This window comes from Lycorma delicatula, chromosome 4 (assembly GCF_047948215.1).
Source record: "Lycorma delicatula isolate Av1 chromosome 4, ASM4794821v1, whole genome shotgun sequence".
NCBI lineage: Eukaryota > Metazoa > Arthropoda > Insecta > Hemiptera > Fulgoridae > Lycorma > Lycorma delicatula.
In genome coordinates, this window is record NC_134458.1 from 49,507,756 (window position 1) to 49,527,537 (window position 19,782).

The 19,782-nt window shown below is 33.9% G+C and overlaps 1 protein-coding gene across 1 annotated transcript in view; it reads left to right on the forward strand.

Annotated features, from left to right (window-relative positions):
* Rph (Rabphilin) overlaps window positions 1–19,782 on the forward strand; it is a 197,309-nt gene that overhangs the window by 72,542 nt on the left and 104,985 nt on the right. Inside the window, exons 2-3 of the mRNA XM_075361688.1 lie at window positions 16,249–16,387; window positions 17,391–17,537. Of these exons, the coding sequence (XP_075217803.1) occupies window positions 16,311–16,387; window positions 17,391–17,537 (224 nt within the window). The 5' untranslated portion in view covers window positions 16,249–16,310. The remainder of the gene's footprint in view (window positions 1–16,248; window positions 16,388–17,390; window positions 17,538–19,782) is intronic.

The window sequence follows — 19,782 nt, forward strand, 5'->3', positions numbered from 1 at the left end:
TAATTGTTTTTTCAGCAAAGAAGAAAGGCCCTATTACACGATTTTTCATCCTACCACACCAAACATTAACTTTAGGCGAATCGCGTTGTTTCTCGATAATTGCGTGTGGGTTTTCAGAGCCCCATATTCGTGAATTGTGTCTGTTAAGACATCTATTTACATGGAATGTATCTTCGTCTGTAAAAATTATATCGTCTAAAAATGATTCGTTTTCACTTATTCTGCCCGACATTTCAACAGCGAAATTGTAACATTTTACACCATCATCGGGTTTCAATTTCTGCAGTATCTGGATTTTATAAGCGTGTAATTTCAGTTTTTTAAGCTACCGGGTTGGTCTAGTGGTTAACGCGTCTTTCCAAATCAGCTGATTTGGAAGTCGAGAGTTACAGCGTTCAAGTCCTAGTAAAGCCAGCTATTTTTACACGGACTTGAATACTAGATCGTGGATACCGGTGTTCTTTGGTGGTTGGGTTTCAATTAACCACACATCTCAGGTATGGTCGAACTGAGAATGTACAAGACTACACTTCATTCACACTCATACATATCATCCTCATTCATCCTCTGAAGTACTATCTAAACGGTAGTTACCGGAGGCTAAACAGGAAAAGAAAAAAAAAAAAGTAAAACTTTGTAAACTGTTGATTTTGGAATACCTAATTCGACGCTTCGACGGGGGATGGACTTCCCAGGACTTCTAATTGCCGATTGTCTAATTAGTTCAACCGTTTCGTCTGGTACACTTGGTCTGCCGGTTGATTTCTGTTTCTTAACCGATCCGGTTTCTTTGAATCGTTTGAACCAACGTGTTACGTTATTTTTATGTGGCGGATATCTTCCGAATTCACGTCGAAACGCACGTTGAACTAAAATTACGGATTTTAATTCAGCCATCAATAAAACACACTTTGCTTTGTCTTTATCCGAGAACATAGTAACTCACCGCAATAACAATATAAGAACTGACGTTGTGATTACAACTGCTGATAAACTTTTGGGTTGGAGGCTTTCAGGGATACCAATACAACATCTAGAAATTTCCCTACAATCTTCCTATGAATTACTGAAACCGCACCATTCTTTTATGATAATCCTGTATTTTAATGAAGAAAGGATGTGAGCTAATTTTATCTTATTAAAGATCCCTTCTGTTTATCTAATTATCTGGAAAATGGGTTTCTGAAATTTTTTCTATTTAAAAAAAAAATTGTAGTATTTAAAGAAAACCCTTTATCAGAAAATACATGACTACAGTTCAAAGGAGATATATTAATCTTTGAAATTCTAATCGTCAGCACCATTTCTTTAAGAAAGGATTTTACGTGTCGAGTTGTGGCGCTTCTATGTAAACTTTTATGGAATTGTAATTTATAGCACGATGAATACGGTTAGTTAACTGTAAACAGTTTAGGTTATTGGAAACGTTCTCCGCAGCTATTAGTTTATATATCTTCTTTTTTTTTTAAGAAAAATTTGTTGTGTCCTAAAAACCCGTAGCGCAAAACGATTAAAATACTGGTAGCATGTATTATTATTATTATTGTAAAACTATTTTTCTTTCTTCAGTTTTTACATTTTCTTAAGCTTCGTTTTCAGGAATTTGTTCCTATACGCGAAAGTAGAAAATTTACTTGTTATTTCGATTTAGTAGTCTCCAGCAAGACGTCAGGAACTAAGTAAACCTTACAACATTCCCAAATTTATTTTGTATTTCTTTAAGCAGTTGGTTCTTAGCGGACTTTTCTACATGCTTTTTACGAAGTTAGCAGTTATTGGGATCGCCTCGTCAACCTGATACGCCCGCCATCTAAACTTTCTTATCTAAAATTATAACGTCATATCTGTTGTGTTCTACGATGAGGTCTATGACAGTATATTCCCTTCTTGTCCTTCTCTATAACTGCGTCAGGCTGACGATTATTGTAACAGAAGTTATCGATTACTAAGCCCCTCTTCCCGCATTTACGATGATAAATAACATATTTGTTACGCTATGTGTTTACCGATGCGTTTGAAGCTTAACTAGTTTCATAATTACGATAAAAAAATGGAGATTGGTTTTAATTTATTTCTAATCAGTTTTCTGTAGCATATGCAATTTCATTTCTTTACGGACAATTTATTCAAAAGATTGAAGAAAAACTAAGGAAAATAAGGTTTCTTATAGGCAGCAAAAGCCTGTCTCGTGACATGTGGTTTCGTATCTTTCTATGATAATTTTGAAATGTTATTTCAATTTAATTATTCTATTGCATTCTTTTGTTTACAGAGTACGTCAGTAAGGTGAAAAAATTAAAAATCTATTTATTTAAGTTTTTATTTTAACATGACTTTTTCTACAGTTTTCTGTTAATTAAGGCATAGCATTTAAAACAAAAGCAAAAAAAAAAAAAAACGCTTGACGGTGGGAATCATACGATCTATGCACTCTTGTAGTCTTAATAGAAAATTTCCCATTGTTCGCCGTAATATGGCCGGTGAAACGCGTAAAATTTCTTCTTGAATTTCTAATTTTAGTTCCGTTAACGTTTTCGGTCGCTCGATGTACACCCAAAGAAAAAAATTTGCATGCGGACAAATAAGAAAATCCAGCCGTCCAAACAACGTTCCCATTTTTGGATATGAAATGGTTCGAAAAGAGTCCTCTTAAAATAAGTAATAGACACACGAGCAGTATGACTTATAGCACAGTCTTGCTGGAACCACGAAGTTTATGGAAATCGAATTAATTCTTTTCTTAAAAATGTTGTGACCATGCTTGTGTAACACGCGGCAGTAATGGTTTTAGCGTTCCCTCGATCCTCATAAAAAAATATTGGTCCGATAATGTCAGATGACGAAAGTATACACCACACTGAGACCTTCGGATTACGGAACGATTTCTCATTTTAATTAAAGTGGTTTTTAGCCCTTTAGTAGTACTCTGCTTAAAGTAGCCGTTCAGGTGAAAATGAGCTTAATCGGACAAACAAATGATGGATTAAGTTTTCATCACAATCCAAATGCTGCAACATTTTTTTACAAATATTGATGCGAGCAACCAAATCAGCGGTTTAGTTCCTGAACAATTTGAATTTTATAGAAGTGAAAACTTAAGTTCTTATGTAAGATTCGACGGATCGAAGGTATACTGTTATTTAGTACTAGTGCACGTTTATTCGCAGAACGTTTTGGGCTGCGTGATATGGCAGTTCATACTCTAGCAATGTTCTCTAACACTTTATGCTGCAGATTTAATGTGGCCCAGGTTTCTCAAACGTTCCTATGTAAGTCAATCCCATGAACAGACTGTACCCGCCCATGACGGCGATTATTGAATCGATTGCGAAATGACCTTCGTACAGTTATCGCGGAGTCACTATTTTTATAAAACGATGTAACAGAAAACACGATAGATACTGATCACCGTTCCATGTTAACTAAACGGCATTAAATGACTGACAATACAGAGTGTTTATAAAAGAACTCCTCGGTTTAAAGTATTATTTAAACAGCATTATATTTTAAACAGCATTATATTACTTACATAAGTATATATTCTGAAGTTTATTTTGGTGTTTAATGCACTTCCATATGTACACCGATCGTTGCCCTGCACACTCCAGACGGTAATCCAGCTCTTCCCACGTACTCGCCAGCCTGTCGGTTGTAATGGATGCTACTATGGCAACAATCCTCTGCCGTAGGTGGTTGATGTCACGGATTTTCTCCGAATAAACAATGTTTTTCACATGCCCCCGCAAAAAGAAATTTAGTGAGGTCGTATCTGGGCTCCTTGGTGGTCATGCGATTGGCCCTTCTCTTGCAATTCATCTGTTTTGAAACAGAATGTTTAACGCAGCACGGATACTGTTACTGTATTGCGGTGGAGCGCCGTCTAGCTGATAGAAAATTAATCTTTTTTCTTCTTCAATATTGTCAATCTGTAGAAAGACAAATTTCGTGCAGATCACAGAAAATATCCTCGTTAATTGTGCTTTCTACAAAAATGAACGGGCCCACAATACGGTTATTCATCAATACGCACCAAAAATTGAAAAGAACTTAATAGAAAAGTGACTTTTCACATTGAAAAGTGACTTTGGGAGAGTCACGCTGATATTTGATAATTTCATGCGATGACTTTGATCCCCAAATCCTGTACTCGTGTCGATTTATTGATCCGCTAATGTAGAATGTCGCCTCATCTGAAAACATGACATTTTTCAGGTAGTCCTCATTTTTATCAATGTTAAACATGAAAACTCCAATCTTTGCACTTTGTCATCGGGTTTGATTCGATGTAAAACTTGTTTCTTATACGCAAGTAGTCTAAGCCTCTTACCCGTAACTTTTTACACTGTAGATTTAGGCACTCCTAACTCTATACTGCGCGCTGCGCCTTGCTAATGACTCTTTCGGGCTACGCGTACAAGACGCTCGGATCCATTTCACATTCTGTTCAGATACGGACGGCCTACTTGGTGACCTTCCCTTTAAGGGAGTGTCTGTTTCCTTAAACCGATTAAATCACTGAACTATTGTTTTATTCACGCGTAGCGCCGCCATATTCACTACGATAATTACGCTGAACTGTGAAAATCAATAAACCAAATCACGTACTGAGCTTTCTGCTGCGGTAACGTCAAGATTGAGAGTGAGACTACCGACCGGATATGCAGTGAAGGTCACACAGAGGTGCCAACAACGACAAATATTTGGAATGAAAAACTTGTAATATAACGAACATAAATATGAAAACAGGATTCTTTTAACCGATTCCATTATTTCATTACGATTTTTTGGAACCAAGGAGTTCTTATTATAAACACTCCTATATTATCAAGTTCAGCGCCCTCGCCCAAACGTCAAATGGCTAACCAAGCTTTTACATTTTTTCACTTCTTTGACGTGACCTGTATGTATATTTTTATTTCTTAAAATTTTTATTTAGTTATTCACTTTTATTTTGTGTTGTGTATTTTATTTTTATTTATATATTTACGTTTTTTTATTAATACAAAATTTAATAAAAATAATACACATTTGATACAAAATATTTAGCCTCAACTCAGCTATTTACAATAAGTATATATGTTAAATATTTTAAAAGTAAAATGTGTAAACAATCTATTAGAATGGCTCAATCCATTCATTTCATCTGATTCCTCAATTTCGCTTTCAGATGATACAGGTTATTCATCACTACTGTCACCGTCATTTTAAATTATCACCCTCTCTGATTGGATGACTATAGTCCTGTACGCTTCTGAATGCGTATCTTATACTTTAAAGGTGATAAATGTTTTTACAAAATTCGGTGTCCATTCCTGTAAATTTCTGGTCGACCATTTTATCTTATGTTTTCACAAATTAATTCTATCGGGTCTAGCTCGGAATAATAGGGAGATCTTAGTATTTTATGGCCTTCTTGCCTTCCAATATCTGATCGAAATAATATTTCTCACACCGTAATTTGTCCATTTTCACCGACTCGTAAAGTTCAGATTTTTTGAAAGTGGTTTAAGAGTATGAAGTATTCCTTTCTCTTAGCCATGTCTGAAATATTTCCTTTTTACTATTCGAATTTTTAGGTAGGGTGCATTTTTTATATGATAAGAAGAATTATATACTACCAAAACTGAATTTCCATTAAGACTTCTGACCAGCTGACTTTTAATCAATTAATTCTCTCGAAATCTTTTACTTGTAACCGTTGATCGATTTGTTTATCCACCCATACCTCTTCACATGCTTTGAATGAATGGTTTCTTTAAAATAATATTATATATCTCTTTCATGTAGTTTCGAATTCTGTCCAAATATGCGATTCGTATCATGTTTTTCCATCAAAATTTTCTGTTGTTTTCGGTTTTATGTTCCTTAAAGGTTTGCGTTGTTTCCTGGCTAAAATTAAATTTCAATTCCGGATGCTGTAGCTTCAAACCACTTAATAAATTTTTAAAGTTGGCAGTATACGGTGGGTTTTTTTTATTATTTTCCTCAGCGCACATTTCTACAAATTATCAATGTTTCCTTTTTTGTTTATTTTTAAACGATTTTTGCCTGCGTAATGAATTTTCCGTTTTCTAAAAATCGTTTTTCCTCTGTCAATAATTTCCTTACTGTATTGTGAACTGTTACTCCACGAAGATTAGCCACGCGAGAATTTCTGAACTTATGATTCCAGGATTTTCATTAGATTTGTTTATAAATACATTCATAACGATTCATTTATTTTGGCTTCTTATTTCGCTATTCCTCTGCCTAAAAAAATTATCGATTTAGGTTGAGATATTTTGATTTAGTATTAAAAATTATTTTTTGTTGTAACACTGAAGAATAATAATTCCAGTCAAAGTGCCAGAGACACGTCACTGCCAAACGTTGTAAAGTAATATAAGGCTGAATTATTACCTTATATCGGTTCAATGCCCTCCCCATCCTATATACAACCACTGCACCCACTCACCAACACCGAAGGCAAAGTACTGACGAAGAAGGGCAGATGGACTTCCAGATGGCTGGACTGCAAACTCAGGGAGCTTGGTTTTGATCCGTTCCTTATTTTTCCTTTCTTTTTGCTGTTTAGCCTCAGGGAATTACCATTCAGGTATTACTTCAGAGGATGATATGTATGATTGTAAATTATTGCACAGTCTCAGTTCGACCATTCCTGAGATGTGTGGTTAATTGAAACCCAACCACCGAAGAACACCGGTATCCACGATCGAGTATTCAAATCCGTATAAAAGTAACTGTCTTTACTAGGACTTGAACGCTGGAACTCTCGACTTCCAAATCAGCTGATGTAGGAAACGCGTTTACCACTAGACCAACCCGGTGGGATGATCCGTTCCTTACTCGTCACAGGTGTTTTAAGATGTACCTTTGCGCGCGGGCGTTGAGACTCTGCAGAATGCGATTACTGCAGGTAGGAGACTACCGCAGCATGTTCGTGTTCGATCGGTTCCTCAGCATGTGAAGCACGCTGGATGGAATTCGGCGTGCTTATCTCAGATAACATCACGGGGACTATGCTGCAAACCGAACGGACTTGGCACGCGGTGTCGCACGATGTCGGTCAAGATCATCTGTACGTGGGTAGGAGAAGTGCAGGGGTGAATAATTCCCCTTGAGTTTCCCTTAGGGCTCTGTTCATATTAAAGCAGATCAACCCTAAGGTGAAGTAAAAAAAAAGACAAAAATGCTGAACTACTATCAAAAAATGGACTATGCTTATAAAACTTTAACTTACTGTACCCTCTTTTTACAGAATTTACTTTACGCTCTTGTGAAACAATAGCTATTTAAATAATAAATTATTATTAGGTTTTTAAATTAAAATACAGTTATGATCGTTTTGGTAAGACAATAAAAAATGCGAATAGTAGGTATTGTGATCTAGGACAAGACGCCAGCTAATCATTTTGTTACGAGAGTTTCTGTACTTCGCCTGCTCCGGTGTAAGATATAATTTTAATCATAGTTTAATCACATTTTTATTTTCAAACGTCTCTTCATACAAATCTTAATAATGGTTGTTTTTAAGTAATGTACATCTTTATTTATTAAGCTAATCAAAAAGAATACTAATTTGTAAATATAAACATTACTAATTGAAACAGGTAGTACTTGAAAATTGGCCAATTATTGAAAATATACAGACGCTTAATTTTCTGAGGACAATGACAAGAATTTGATATCGATATCGGATATCTGATTTGATATCGGGTAAATAATGGATATTTTTATGTATTTTTTGTGCGTTTTTAAACATTTTCTCTGAGGCCTAAATTCAATAAAATAATTTGAAAAAAGGGTACCCTTTTCTTTAGTTTTTACACGACTGCAAAAAAAAGAATGTAATGTATTTAGAGTGTATGTATATATGTATGTTTGTTTCACCGTAGCAGCTCAACGGCTGAACCGATTTAGATATATGACCCCGCGTTGGAATACGTTTCCGGGAGCATCATAAGCTATATAAGTATATATATATATATATATATATATATATATATATATATATATATATATTGTCGCGGAATGGCTTCGACGGCACGTGGCACTTACTAACTTCTTGGTTGCCCTGAAAAGGTCCGTATTTTGCGTTAGCTCTGAGAAGAGCTGTTGGGTCCGGAAGCTGGTCTCCGGCAAGGTCGGGGAGTTGCGGCTCCCGATCGAGTTTTTCTCTCAGCGGCAGTTGGGTCCCCACTACAGTGTTGCAGTAGTGGCCCCCAGAGCACCGCAGTGTCGGGTTGGCGTCGGTCATCCTTCAACGGCGCGGCTGAGGCGGTTCTCCCCGAGCGATCCCACGCTGGGCCGGCTCCTACGGCTGAGTCCGTCGGCCACAGTGATTGAAGCCCGACGAGCTGGAGCTGGAGCTGGAGCGGGAAGGTAGCGTCCGCATCCAGCGACTCCCTCGGCGGGCCGGCCAGGCCTGCTGCTCCGGCGGGGATGTTGGCATCCGCCGGGAGGTCCCACGTTGAGCTGGCCAGGGAACTTCTTCCGTCTTCTTCCATCATCATCTTGTTCTTCTTGGTCTTCTCCAGGTGGTGGTCGACGATGAATTGCGTTCACTCTCGTGGTGAAATCTCTTTTATTGGTGCCTGAGAGTGGTGGGCTGCAGCGCCGCTATGGTGGGAAAACTGCGCGATGGGAGTGATGCTTGTATCAACGCGTCCGTATACGGTGCGCCCCGCTCACATCGTTGCTACCGTTATCGCCCGCCGATATTAAATTAAGCATATATGTGGTAACAATATATATATATATATGTGTAGTAGTGGAGATTTGCTGGTTGAACACAATCTTTAATGAATTTGATTAATACACTGTGAACTGTGAGCCTCCGTCACTGTGTGAGCTGGGTTTGAACTGAATGATTCGAATCAATCTAATGTATAACATTACAAAAATAATAGAATTAAATAAAATAAAATAATATTAAATAAATTAAACAAATTTCTGTTTAATAAAGATCTCCGTTTAATAATAATGGGCTTCCCGTGGGGACTGCGCTTGAGGCTAGAGTGATGAGGTGATGCAAACACCTCATGCTAAGCTAGACCAATCATCACCACCATCAACTGGTTACAAACGGAGTGCCCTTGAGGTGTTGCTTTGGGAAGTGTAATGAGGTGCTCTTATAATATCTCTGCAAACAATCGTCTGATTTTCAAAATTCAAACGGGGTATTTGTTACTAGGTTGACGCCTAACTTTTGCATGCATCATGTATTCTCGATCTAATAGATCACGGTTATTGGGAAATGTTATATCTTCGCAAGAGATCTTCCGATTTTCAAAATTCAAACGGGTTATTCCCTAATTATAATCTATTACACGATAGCCCAAAAAGGTGTGTAATGTATTAAAGGTGTATGTATGTATCTACGTTTGTTCCATTGTAGCAGCTCAACGGCTGAAGCGATTTAAATGTATGAACTCGCGTTGAAATCCTTACTTTACCTTAGGTTATATATATATATATATATATATATATATATATATATATATATATATATAAACAAAATTATACTAAACAGATTTTTTTTGGTAGTCGTGTTTTTTAATTTTAGTAATAGATTGAAAATGCATATGTCAACAAAAAATGATTGTGGGGCCAAAATTAGATAATATTAATTTTTTATCGTTAGTATGAGGTTATCGAGCTTTGAATTCATCGGAAAAGATATATAGCACATGAAATATACCAGCAAAATTTGAATCATAAAGCTAGATCCAAAACGCTTTTACTTTTTGTTATTAATATAGTGATATTTTTTACTTATTTTTATAAATAAAGTGTTTACAATTGATTAAAGATTGGTGTCCTATTGTGAAATTTATTATTCTTTTTGTTTAACAGATTATGATTTGTAGGGTAATTATTATTATAGTATTTTTTTAATTTTTTATCATAGGGTTTTTCATTATTATAGCTCTCTTTTTGCCTATAATATTTGTTTAAAATATAACTTGTAAATTTAAAAAGAATGTGTTCTTTTCCTGTAACAATGTATAACTTCTCTGATTGCTTATTTTTAAAAATTATTAGTTATAATTTTTTACCTCAATTACTCTTAATTTTATTATTTCCCCCCTCTTTTTTTATAAATATATCTCGTAAAGGTGTTAGTATATTTAAATTATTTATAAAGTATTATATTATAATTTATTTGATCAAAAAGTGGTACGTTATTTTATTTTTCTGTATTTTAAGTAATAGTACGTTTTCTCTAGTAGTAGTATTATTATATAAGTAAATTTTGCAATTATTATTATTTTTTACCATCGTTTAAAGAAATTATAATGAGTTTTGTATTTCGTAATGATATTTTTCTTTTCTTCTTGAGAAGAAAAGTAAGATAAAAGATAATATATTTTTTATAATAGCATTTAATGCTTCTTTTGTGTTCTGTATGAGGAAAGAAGGATTTCTAATAGAACTGTCTTTGATACTTTCATTTTAGAAATAAATTATTATTATACCTAATTATATTTCATTTATAAGGTTCAAACGCCTTATCATTAATTTTTATTGTATCAAGTAAAATAAGTTATTCGATGTATAGTGTTGAAGAGAAGCAAGGGCGTTTTTAACTCTTCTGTCGCATATTCGCTAATCGGTAATTGTTAGGTGAATTTATTGCACGCTTCAATTAAGTCGATCGAGATGGTAAACTAACATCATAATGGCTTTTGGTAGACCCCTTAGAACGATCGATCCTAAAATAAAGATTCATTGTCGTCGAGTTCGAGAATTAAATGATTGGAATAATTTATCTTAAAAAAATGATCTTATACATTTTTCTTATATATCGAACCAACGTGTCAAAGGTTCAAGCGTAAGATTAAGTTAGTAAAAATGTGGCCGAAAAACTTCAGTTATCGTCTGTCTCTCGGTGCAACTAAATGGTAGCAACGTTAAGAAAAGTAAAGATAAATAAGTTATGGATAAATTAAAATTTTATGTATAATTCAATAATACTGGGATTTACCGCGCTAAGCATTTTCAGTAAGTTCAAGGACACAATCCGCCATCAATCAGCTTGAGCATTTTTTAAATCGATTAGAAAAATGTAAAATAGGCTGTATATACGATCATTTCATACAATAGTAATTTTCTAATACGAATGGTTTTCTCATACACTTGTATCGTTATTATTTTCTCAATAACTATGTAATTATTTATCGTTACTTAAAATCCTTGTTTTTACAATGAAAATATTTCATACCGTTGATATCCAAGCACTTTTAATATCGGGAAACGAGCTTGACGATCCCTTCGTTGAAGATTCTGCCGACTGTTAGTTTAAACAATTTATGACGATTTGGTGGAAGTCATCATCTCTCTACTTGAGTTTTCCGCTCAAAAATTCCTTTAACTTTAGCAAAAGATGAGAGCCGAAGGCGCCAGATTCCGACTGCACGGTGGATGATCCAATATCTCCTACTGAAACTTTTGAAATTGTTCTGCCGTTTTGAGAAACATGAGAACGCCTATTATAATGGAATAGTCTCACCACGATTAATGTGCAGACTACGCCTACAGTCCTGTATAAAGCTTGGGTTTTATACAGTTGGGCTTTGTTAAGGTTTTTTTAGTAGTTTGAAACGTGATTTCTAGTGGCCATCCAGGAAGTCGAGGCAGGAAATGGTATGTGTATTGGCATTAAGTACATGTTTTGACCATTTTCCTATTAATCTATCTTACGACATTTCCTAAACCGTTAGTGTGAGAGCTTTTTCTCCTTGCGGCCGGAATTATTAACAATATTCAATGTTTTTAAATACTTGTCCATTTGTCAGAAAACGAAACAGTTTATTCATTATCTTATTTACACTTTTACGTTTTTCTGGTGTGACAACAGCCAGCTGCGGTGTTCATTCGAATAGCAGTCAGCCTTTTACAACAGTTCCACCGTTACAGTTACGTTCGTAATTACCTTACCTAGTATGCTATCGTGTCACATTTTAACTCATCGTAATGATTAACTGCTCTTTAGGTTTCAAAGCAATCTCATTTATGTTCAGTGAGTCATTAAATTTTTATAACATATCTGATGTGATTACGATTAAATTAAATTTTTATTAATTAGGTCTTGCTCCCTCCTCTATGAATCATGAGACCTTGCCGTTGGTGAGGGGGCTTGAGTGCTCAGGGATACAGAGTAGCTGGACCGAAGGTGCAACCATATCGGAGAGGTATCTGTTGAGAGCCAGACTAAGGAATGATTCCTGAAAGAGGGCAGCAGCTCTTTCAGTAGTTGTTAGGGGCGTGAGTCAGGACGACTTAAACGGCCGTATCAACATCACTCAGTCCTCTGAGTACTGCGCAGCTGAAAGCAATGGAAAACTACAGCTGCTTTTTTTCCAAGAAAATGTGGCTCTCTGCATTTTCACATAGCAATAATGGAGGCGCCTTCCTTGGTAAAATATTCCGGAGGTAAAATAGTCCCCCGTTCGGATCTCCGGGTGGGGACTACTAAGGAAGGGGTCACCAGAAAATTAAAAAATAACATTCTACGAGTCGGAGCGTGGAATGTTAGAAGCTTAAAAAAGGTTGGTAGGCTAGAAAATTTAAAAAAGGAAATGGGTAGGACAAATGTGGATATAGTAGGAATTAGTGAGGTTCGGTGGGAAGAGGAAGGCGACTTTTGGTCAGGTGATTTTAGAGTAATTAACTCAGCGTCAAATAATGGGCAGGCAGGAGTAGGTTTCGTGATGAACAAGAAGATAGGGAGGAGAGTGGAGTATTTCAAAACGCATAGCGATAGAATCATTGTAATAAGGATAAAATCAAAACCTAAACCGACAACGATTGTTAACGTCTATATGCCTACAAGCGCCCATGATGATGATGAGGTAGAGTGTGTATACGAAGAGATTGATGAAGCAATTAAAAACGTAAAAGGAGATGAAAATTTAATAATAGTTGGAGATTGGAATGCAAACATTGGAGAAGGCAAGGAAGGAAATATAGTGGGTGAATACGGGCTGGGCAAAAGGAATGAAAGAGGGGACCGACTTATAGAGTTTTGCACGAAGTATAATTTAGTAATTGCCAACACCCAATTTAAAAATCATAATAGAAGAATATACACTTGGAAAAAGCCAGGCGATACTGCAAGGTATCAGATAGATTATATCATGGTTAAGCAAAGATTTAGAAATCAACTCGTTGACTGCAAAACTTACCCTGGAGCAGACATTGATAGCGACCATAATTTGGTGATAATGAAATGTAGATTGGGGTTTAAAAACCTGAAGAAAAGGTGTCAGATGAATCGGTGGAATTTAGAGAAGCTTGAGGAAGAGGAGGTAAAGAAGATTTTTGAGGAGGACATCGCAAGAGGTCTGAGTAAAAAAGATAAGGTAGAAAATGTAAAAGAATGGAAAAATGTTAAAAAGGAAATTCTTAAATCAGCTGAAGCGAACTTAGGTGGAACAAAGAGAACTGGTAGAAAACCTTGGATTTCAGATATATTGCAGCTGATGGATGAACGTAGAAAATATAAGAATGCTAGTGATGAAGAAAGTAAAAGGAAATATCAACAATTAAGAAATGCTATAAATAGGAAGTGCAAACTAGCAAAAGAAGAGTGGATTAAAGAAAAGTTTTCAGAAGTAGAAAGAGAAATGAACATTGGTAAAATAGACGGAGCATACAGGAAAGTTAAGGAAAATTTTGGGGTACATAAATTAAAATCTAATAATGTGTTAAACAAAGGTGGTACACCAATATATAATACGAAAGGTAAAGTCGATAGATGGGTGGAATATATTGAAGAGTTATACGGAGGAAATGAATTAGAAAATGGTGTTATAGAGGAAGAAGAGGAAGTTGAGGAGGATGAAATGGGAGAAACAATACTGAGATCTGAATTTAAGAGAGCATTAAAAGATTTAAATGGCAGAAAGGCTCCTGGAATTGACGGAATACCTGTAGAATTACTGCGCAGTGCAGGTGAGGAAGCGATTGATAGATTATACAAACTGGTGTGTAATATTTATGAAAATGGGGAATTTCCATCAGACTTCAAAAAAAGTGTTATAGTTATGATACCAAAGAAAGCAGGGGCTGATAAATGTGAAGAATACAGAACAATTAGTTTAACTAGTCATGCATCAAAAATCTTAACTAGAATTTTATACAGAAGAATTAAGAGGAGAGTGGAAGAAGTGTTAGGAGAAGACCAATTTGGTTTCAGGAAAAGTATAGGGACAAGGGAAGCAATTTTAGGCCTCAGATTAATAGTAGAAGGAAGATTAAAGAAAAACAAACCAACATACTTGGCGTTTATAGACCTAGAAAAGGCTTTCGATAACGTAGACTGGAATAAAATGTTCAGCATTTTAAAAAAATTAGGGTTCAAATACAGAGATAGAAGAACAATTGCTAACATGTACAGGAACCAAACAGCAACAATAACAATTGAAGAACATAAGAAAGAAGCCCTAATAAGAAAGGGAGTCCGACAAGGATGTTCCCTATCGCCGTTACTTTTTAATCTTTACATGGAACTAGCAGTTAATGATGTTAAAGAACAATTTAGATTCGGAGTAACAGTACAAGGTGAAAAGATAAAGATGCTACGATTTGATGATGATATAGTAATTCTAGCCGAGAGTAAAAAGGATTTAGAAGAAACAATGAACGGCATAGATGAAGTCCTACGCAAAAACTATCGCATGAAAATAAACAAGAACAAAACAAAAGTAATGAAATGTAGTAGAAATAACAAAGATGGACCACTGAATGTGAAAATAGGAGGAGAAAAGATTATGGATGTAGAAGAATTTTGTTATTTGGGAAGTAAAATTACAAAAGATGGACGAAGCAGGAGCGATATAAAATGCCGAATAGCACAAGCTAAACGAGCCTTCAGTAAGAAATATAATTTGTTTACATCAAAAATGAATTTAAATGTCAGGAAAAGGTTTTTGAAAGTGTATGTTTGGAGTGTTGCTTTATATGGAAGTGAAACTTGGACAATCGGAGTATCTGAGAAGAAAAGATTAGAAGCTTTTGAAATGTGGTGCTATAGGAGAATGTTAAAAATCAGATGGGTGGATAAAGTGACAAATGAAGAGGTATTGCGGCAAATAGATGAAGAAAGTAGCATTTTGAAAAATATAGTTAAAAGAAGAGACAGACTTATAGGGCATATACTAAGGCATCCTGGAATAGTCGCTTTAATATTGGAAGGACAGGTAGAAGGGAAAAATTGTGTAAGCAGGCCACGTTTGGAGTATGTAAAACAAATTGTTGGGGATGTAGGATGTAGAGGGTATACTGAAATGAAACGACTAGCACTAGATAGGGAATCTTGGAGAGCTGCATCAAACCAGTCAAATGACTGAAGACAAAAAAAAAAAAAAAAAGTCTTGCTCAAAAATGTAGAACAATAGGTTCTACTTGATAATGTTGTAGTCCTTGGATCTGTTTAGTAGTTGTTAATGATCTCATATCAGATTATTCCTTGGTTTATTCTTCGCAATTGATACATTGGTACGTGAATTTTCATTTGAAGGTAATTACTTAACCGGATTGGAAAATACTGAGTTAGCTCTTCAAAAAAATTCATTCACTGGATGGGTTGTAACTAACTAATTTCAAGTAAAGATATAAAGGCATTGCAGTTAGTTTTGTTGATAGATGTAAGATAGTAAATTGTGTGGGTAGTTTACCATTAGCTGTTTCAGTCAAACAAAAGATTTTTTTTAAAAGTGGTTATTTTTTTTAAAACTTTACTTGAAATTAGAATAAAAAATTGTCATTTACAATAACAATATTACTTTTTTAATGATTTTTTTAAATAATACTAATTAGATAAAGCTGGGTATTCTGCGTATTACTTTAATGAGTACTTGAATAACTACACAAAATATTTTTCAATTAACTACTATCTTTTATTTTATTTTTTATCAGGTTTATCATTTTGATGTATTCACATAGTTGCATTGCTATCTATTTAATATAATTTTGTATTTTGTGATACTACTTTGATTAATGTTTTACCCTACAATTCGTTTAACCACTCGTATTATTCCTCGATCCTTCCAGGTAAATACAGGAGGAACGGTTTCTTTTTGTTATCTGTAGTGCAACATTGCACACCTACCAATCCTGGTGTGATAATGTTCTGATTTGCTTAAATTATTTTTATTTATCTAAAGTAAAATAAAAATAGTAAAGTTTTAAGAACTGAAGACTGAGAATGAAATATGGTGTTGATTCATGATTTATGTGTTTCAGGTTATAAGAATGAATGAGAATACTACATACTAACCGTTTGAAAAAATATTGCTACAGAAATCATGGTAGACCTTGGAAATCAATCTGTTAAACATAAGTGGGTTTGTCCGAATGACCGGATGCTAGCCCTTCGAGCTAGGTAAATTTAATTACAATTTTTAATTTAAAAAATTTAGTTAATGACAAATCGGAGGTTGGTGTCTGTTAGCTATCCCAGAAAAGTGTATGTCTTAATTAATTTGCTTATGTTTGTTTCAACATGTAATTATTCCAATAATGTTTCTTGTAGGTGTAATCTTACAGTGCACTGCTCTTATTAAAAGGTTCCTAGAAAACAAAATTCCTTGCCTCATTAGTTAATGACAAATCTACAAATAACTGGAATGTTTGCATAAGAACAGTTCTGAGTAGTATCTTCTTTTTGCTCAGATCAAAGTTTCAGATTCTATTAAGACTGAGTTTGCAAATAAACTTTACCGGTCAGGTTTTAAGTTTCCAGTTCTTCAAGTCTCACAATCCTATTTAGTTTCTTTTTAGTTTTATTTTAGAGGTTATTTATCAAAGTAATATTTTTTATATATCCTAAGTAATCTGCTTGGTATAATTACCAATTTGCAGCTTTCTATCTATAAAAAAAATTAGGAATACTAGCAAGTCAATGAGAATCAATGAGAGCTTTTTCATAATCATTTTCAGGTCCTGACAGATGATTGAAAAAATAATTGCTTCTAGTGTCACTTTACTTCATAATACACAGATGCTGACCAGATTTTTAGTTTCTTGTTGTTTTAGCCTCTGCATCCCTATCTAATTTAATTCCTTAGGAGTTAATCAAATTTCAGGTTTGTATCTATCTGGGATTAGTGACTGAGCCGATGACGAGTTTAGCATTTGTACAAGATTTATATAAATTAATATATGTACATAAGCAAAACCATTTCTTTTGAAAAAAGGTACTGATTCATTTAAAAAATATTTTCATTACTGAAATTTAAATTTAGATGAAATGTATACATTTATTGTATGGCAACAGATTCATTCGACTCAGAATGGAAGTTAAATTAGTTGAAGTATATTATGTAATTTCTTTGAAATATATACAAGCTTTTGTTGTATAAAAACCATGTATTTTTGTTTTTTAGAGTTTCTGTTGGTTGGTCCGTCAAGACACAAGATCTTAATTCCTGTAAACAAGATGTTCCAACTTTGGATGAGGAGGAACAAAAAATCATAAAAGAAGTTATAAAAAGAGCCGAGGATTTAGAAACATTGGAACAACAGCGTGTTGGGTAAGATTTTGTCACGTCGTTGAAATGTGTATTTTTTGATTTTATTGTACTGAATAAGATTGAATACTATTTTTAAAAATAGTTTTACTTGTTTATAAAATTATTATATTAATCTGGTGTGGTTTTAAACACTATTAATTTTAAATGTTAAAGATATCTTACTGGCAATACATGCGGATCTTTCTGTGCTGAGAATTACACAGTCATTGGTTCCTCAGACTTAATGAATTCATAAAAAAATTAATCTCTTAATGCAGTGATTCCCAAAATGTGTGCCGTGGTGCCCTGGGGAGCTGCAGCCTCTTCAAAGGGGTGCCATGAAATATTGTAATAGCTTCATAATTAATTGAACCAAGACATTTATAATTATTAATTTAATGTTAATAAAGTAAAAAAAATTAATGAAGATAGACGAGTTTTATTTATTTTTATCTCTTACTTACGAGTAGTCAAACTTTTACTTAGGGTAGGGTGCCATGGAAAAATTTTAATTGAAAAAGGGTACTGCGACTCGGAGAAGTTTGGGAACCACTGTCTTAATTATTAGAACTATAGATTTTTATGTCTCATAAGTTATTAAATTTTACATTATATTAAAAAAAAAGAAACAGTTTTTTTAAAGCTTCTGTGTTTATATATATATATATAAAAAAATATATAACTATCTTTAGTAGAACTTATTATAGTTCTGTTGTTTATTTTATTATAAAAATGGTTGCAGTTTATTTTATAAGTTGTTCTTATTATAAAAAAATTTAAAGAAATATTATTAGTATTATTTCCATTAATGAATAATTATTATTTTTTTAAATCTACAAAAGTTTATCTGAGAAAAAGCTACCATTCAGCCAGGAAATATTTATGACTCCCAGTAGTTGCAATGTTTAACAATGAGTTCCAAAACCTTCACAGTTAGGCCTGGAATCAACAACTCCAAGAAAGACAAGATTCAAATACACGGAAATGATTTATTTCTCTCAAAGGTCTTGAAATGTAGTATGATATGTTTTAGAGTCTCTGAGAATTGATAACCCTATCATCCCCTGAGTAAACCATGATACAAAGGTAGCTATGGAATGATACGTGTTCAGTGATAAAAGGTAGGATATTCCTAAAGCATATATTATCTGACTGAATTATGAAGTTCAAGAGGGCCTACTAGAGCTGTAGACTAGTGTACTTAACAGACTTTATCTAATAAATTCATAACAAATTTTATTTTGCTCATCATAGCCCAACCTAAACAGTAGCCAAGTTAATATAATACACAGGTTGTAAACTTTGTAAAGAAAATTCCCAAGTATTAGAACCTTTATTTTGGGTATTATAATCTGTCAGAAAAGATATGTTGTAAAACTGATTTTTAAAAAACTTTTCTTGAAAGTTAAGATCTAGACTAAAGAAAATAGGTTGTACATACCAAAAACTGTAGTTGTTTTAGCCCTAAATCTTTACTATATACGAGTAACTGGAAAAAAACAAATTTTTTCTAAAAATGTAAAATTTGGCACAATGAATGGACAAACTATGTAATTTTAAGAAAGCAGGTTTAGAATCTATATCAAAATTTCAGATTTTTTTTATGGCTGGATTTTTTTATGTAGTTCTTTCTGTATGTGTTTAGACACGTTATACTAAAAATGTGCTATAAGGTTTATGTGCAGTAATTTTTTGAATATTTCTCAATTTTGTTAGTTAATTTTCTAGGATATTGAACACTAAACATGTATTAGGCTTTTCTTGTGATGAATGACATGACACATAAATGCCTATAATACCGTATATAAAATATGTACAATATGTAAACATATTCAACACATTTTTTTAAATGGAAATATATTGTTGTTTTATAATATTTGATGTAATCTTGTACCCATTTATCTTCTGGGTCCCTTTCAATTTTATGTACTGTAACCTTTGGTCATGCGAGCGTATTTTAAATAACTAAATTCACACCTCCACTGTAAGTACTCTTTCTGCTTGGCTATATGCATGTTAACTTTTAGAGGACAGAGATCGTGTGTAGTTCCTATGCTATCTTATAAATTCCTTCTTGTATGCTTTAGTTAAGGATCTAATTATTATATTTTGTGAAGGAAACATTCGGTTGTAAGTAGAGAATAATTTAATTTGTTTGCTGTTACAAACACTATGAATGTAAAATGATCAACTTTGTCTCTGTATGGTAGTAAAAGGATGAAATTAATTAAAATACATTATATATCAGTATATATATCATTCACTT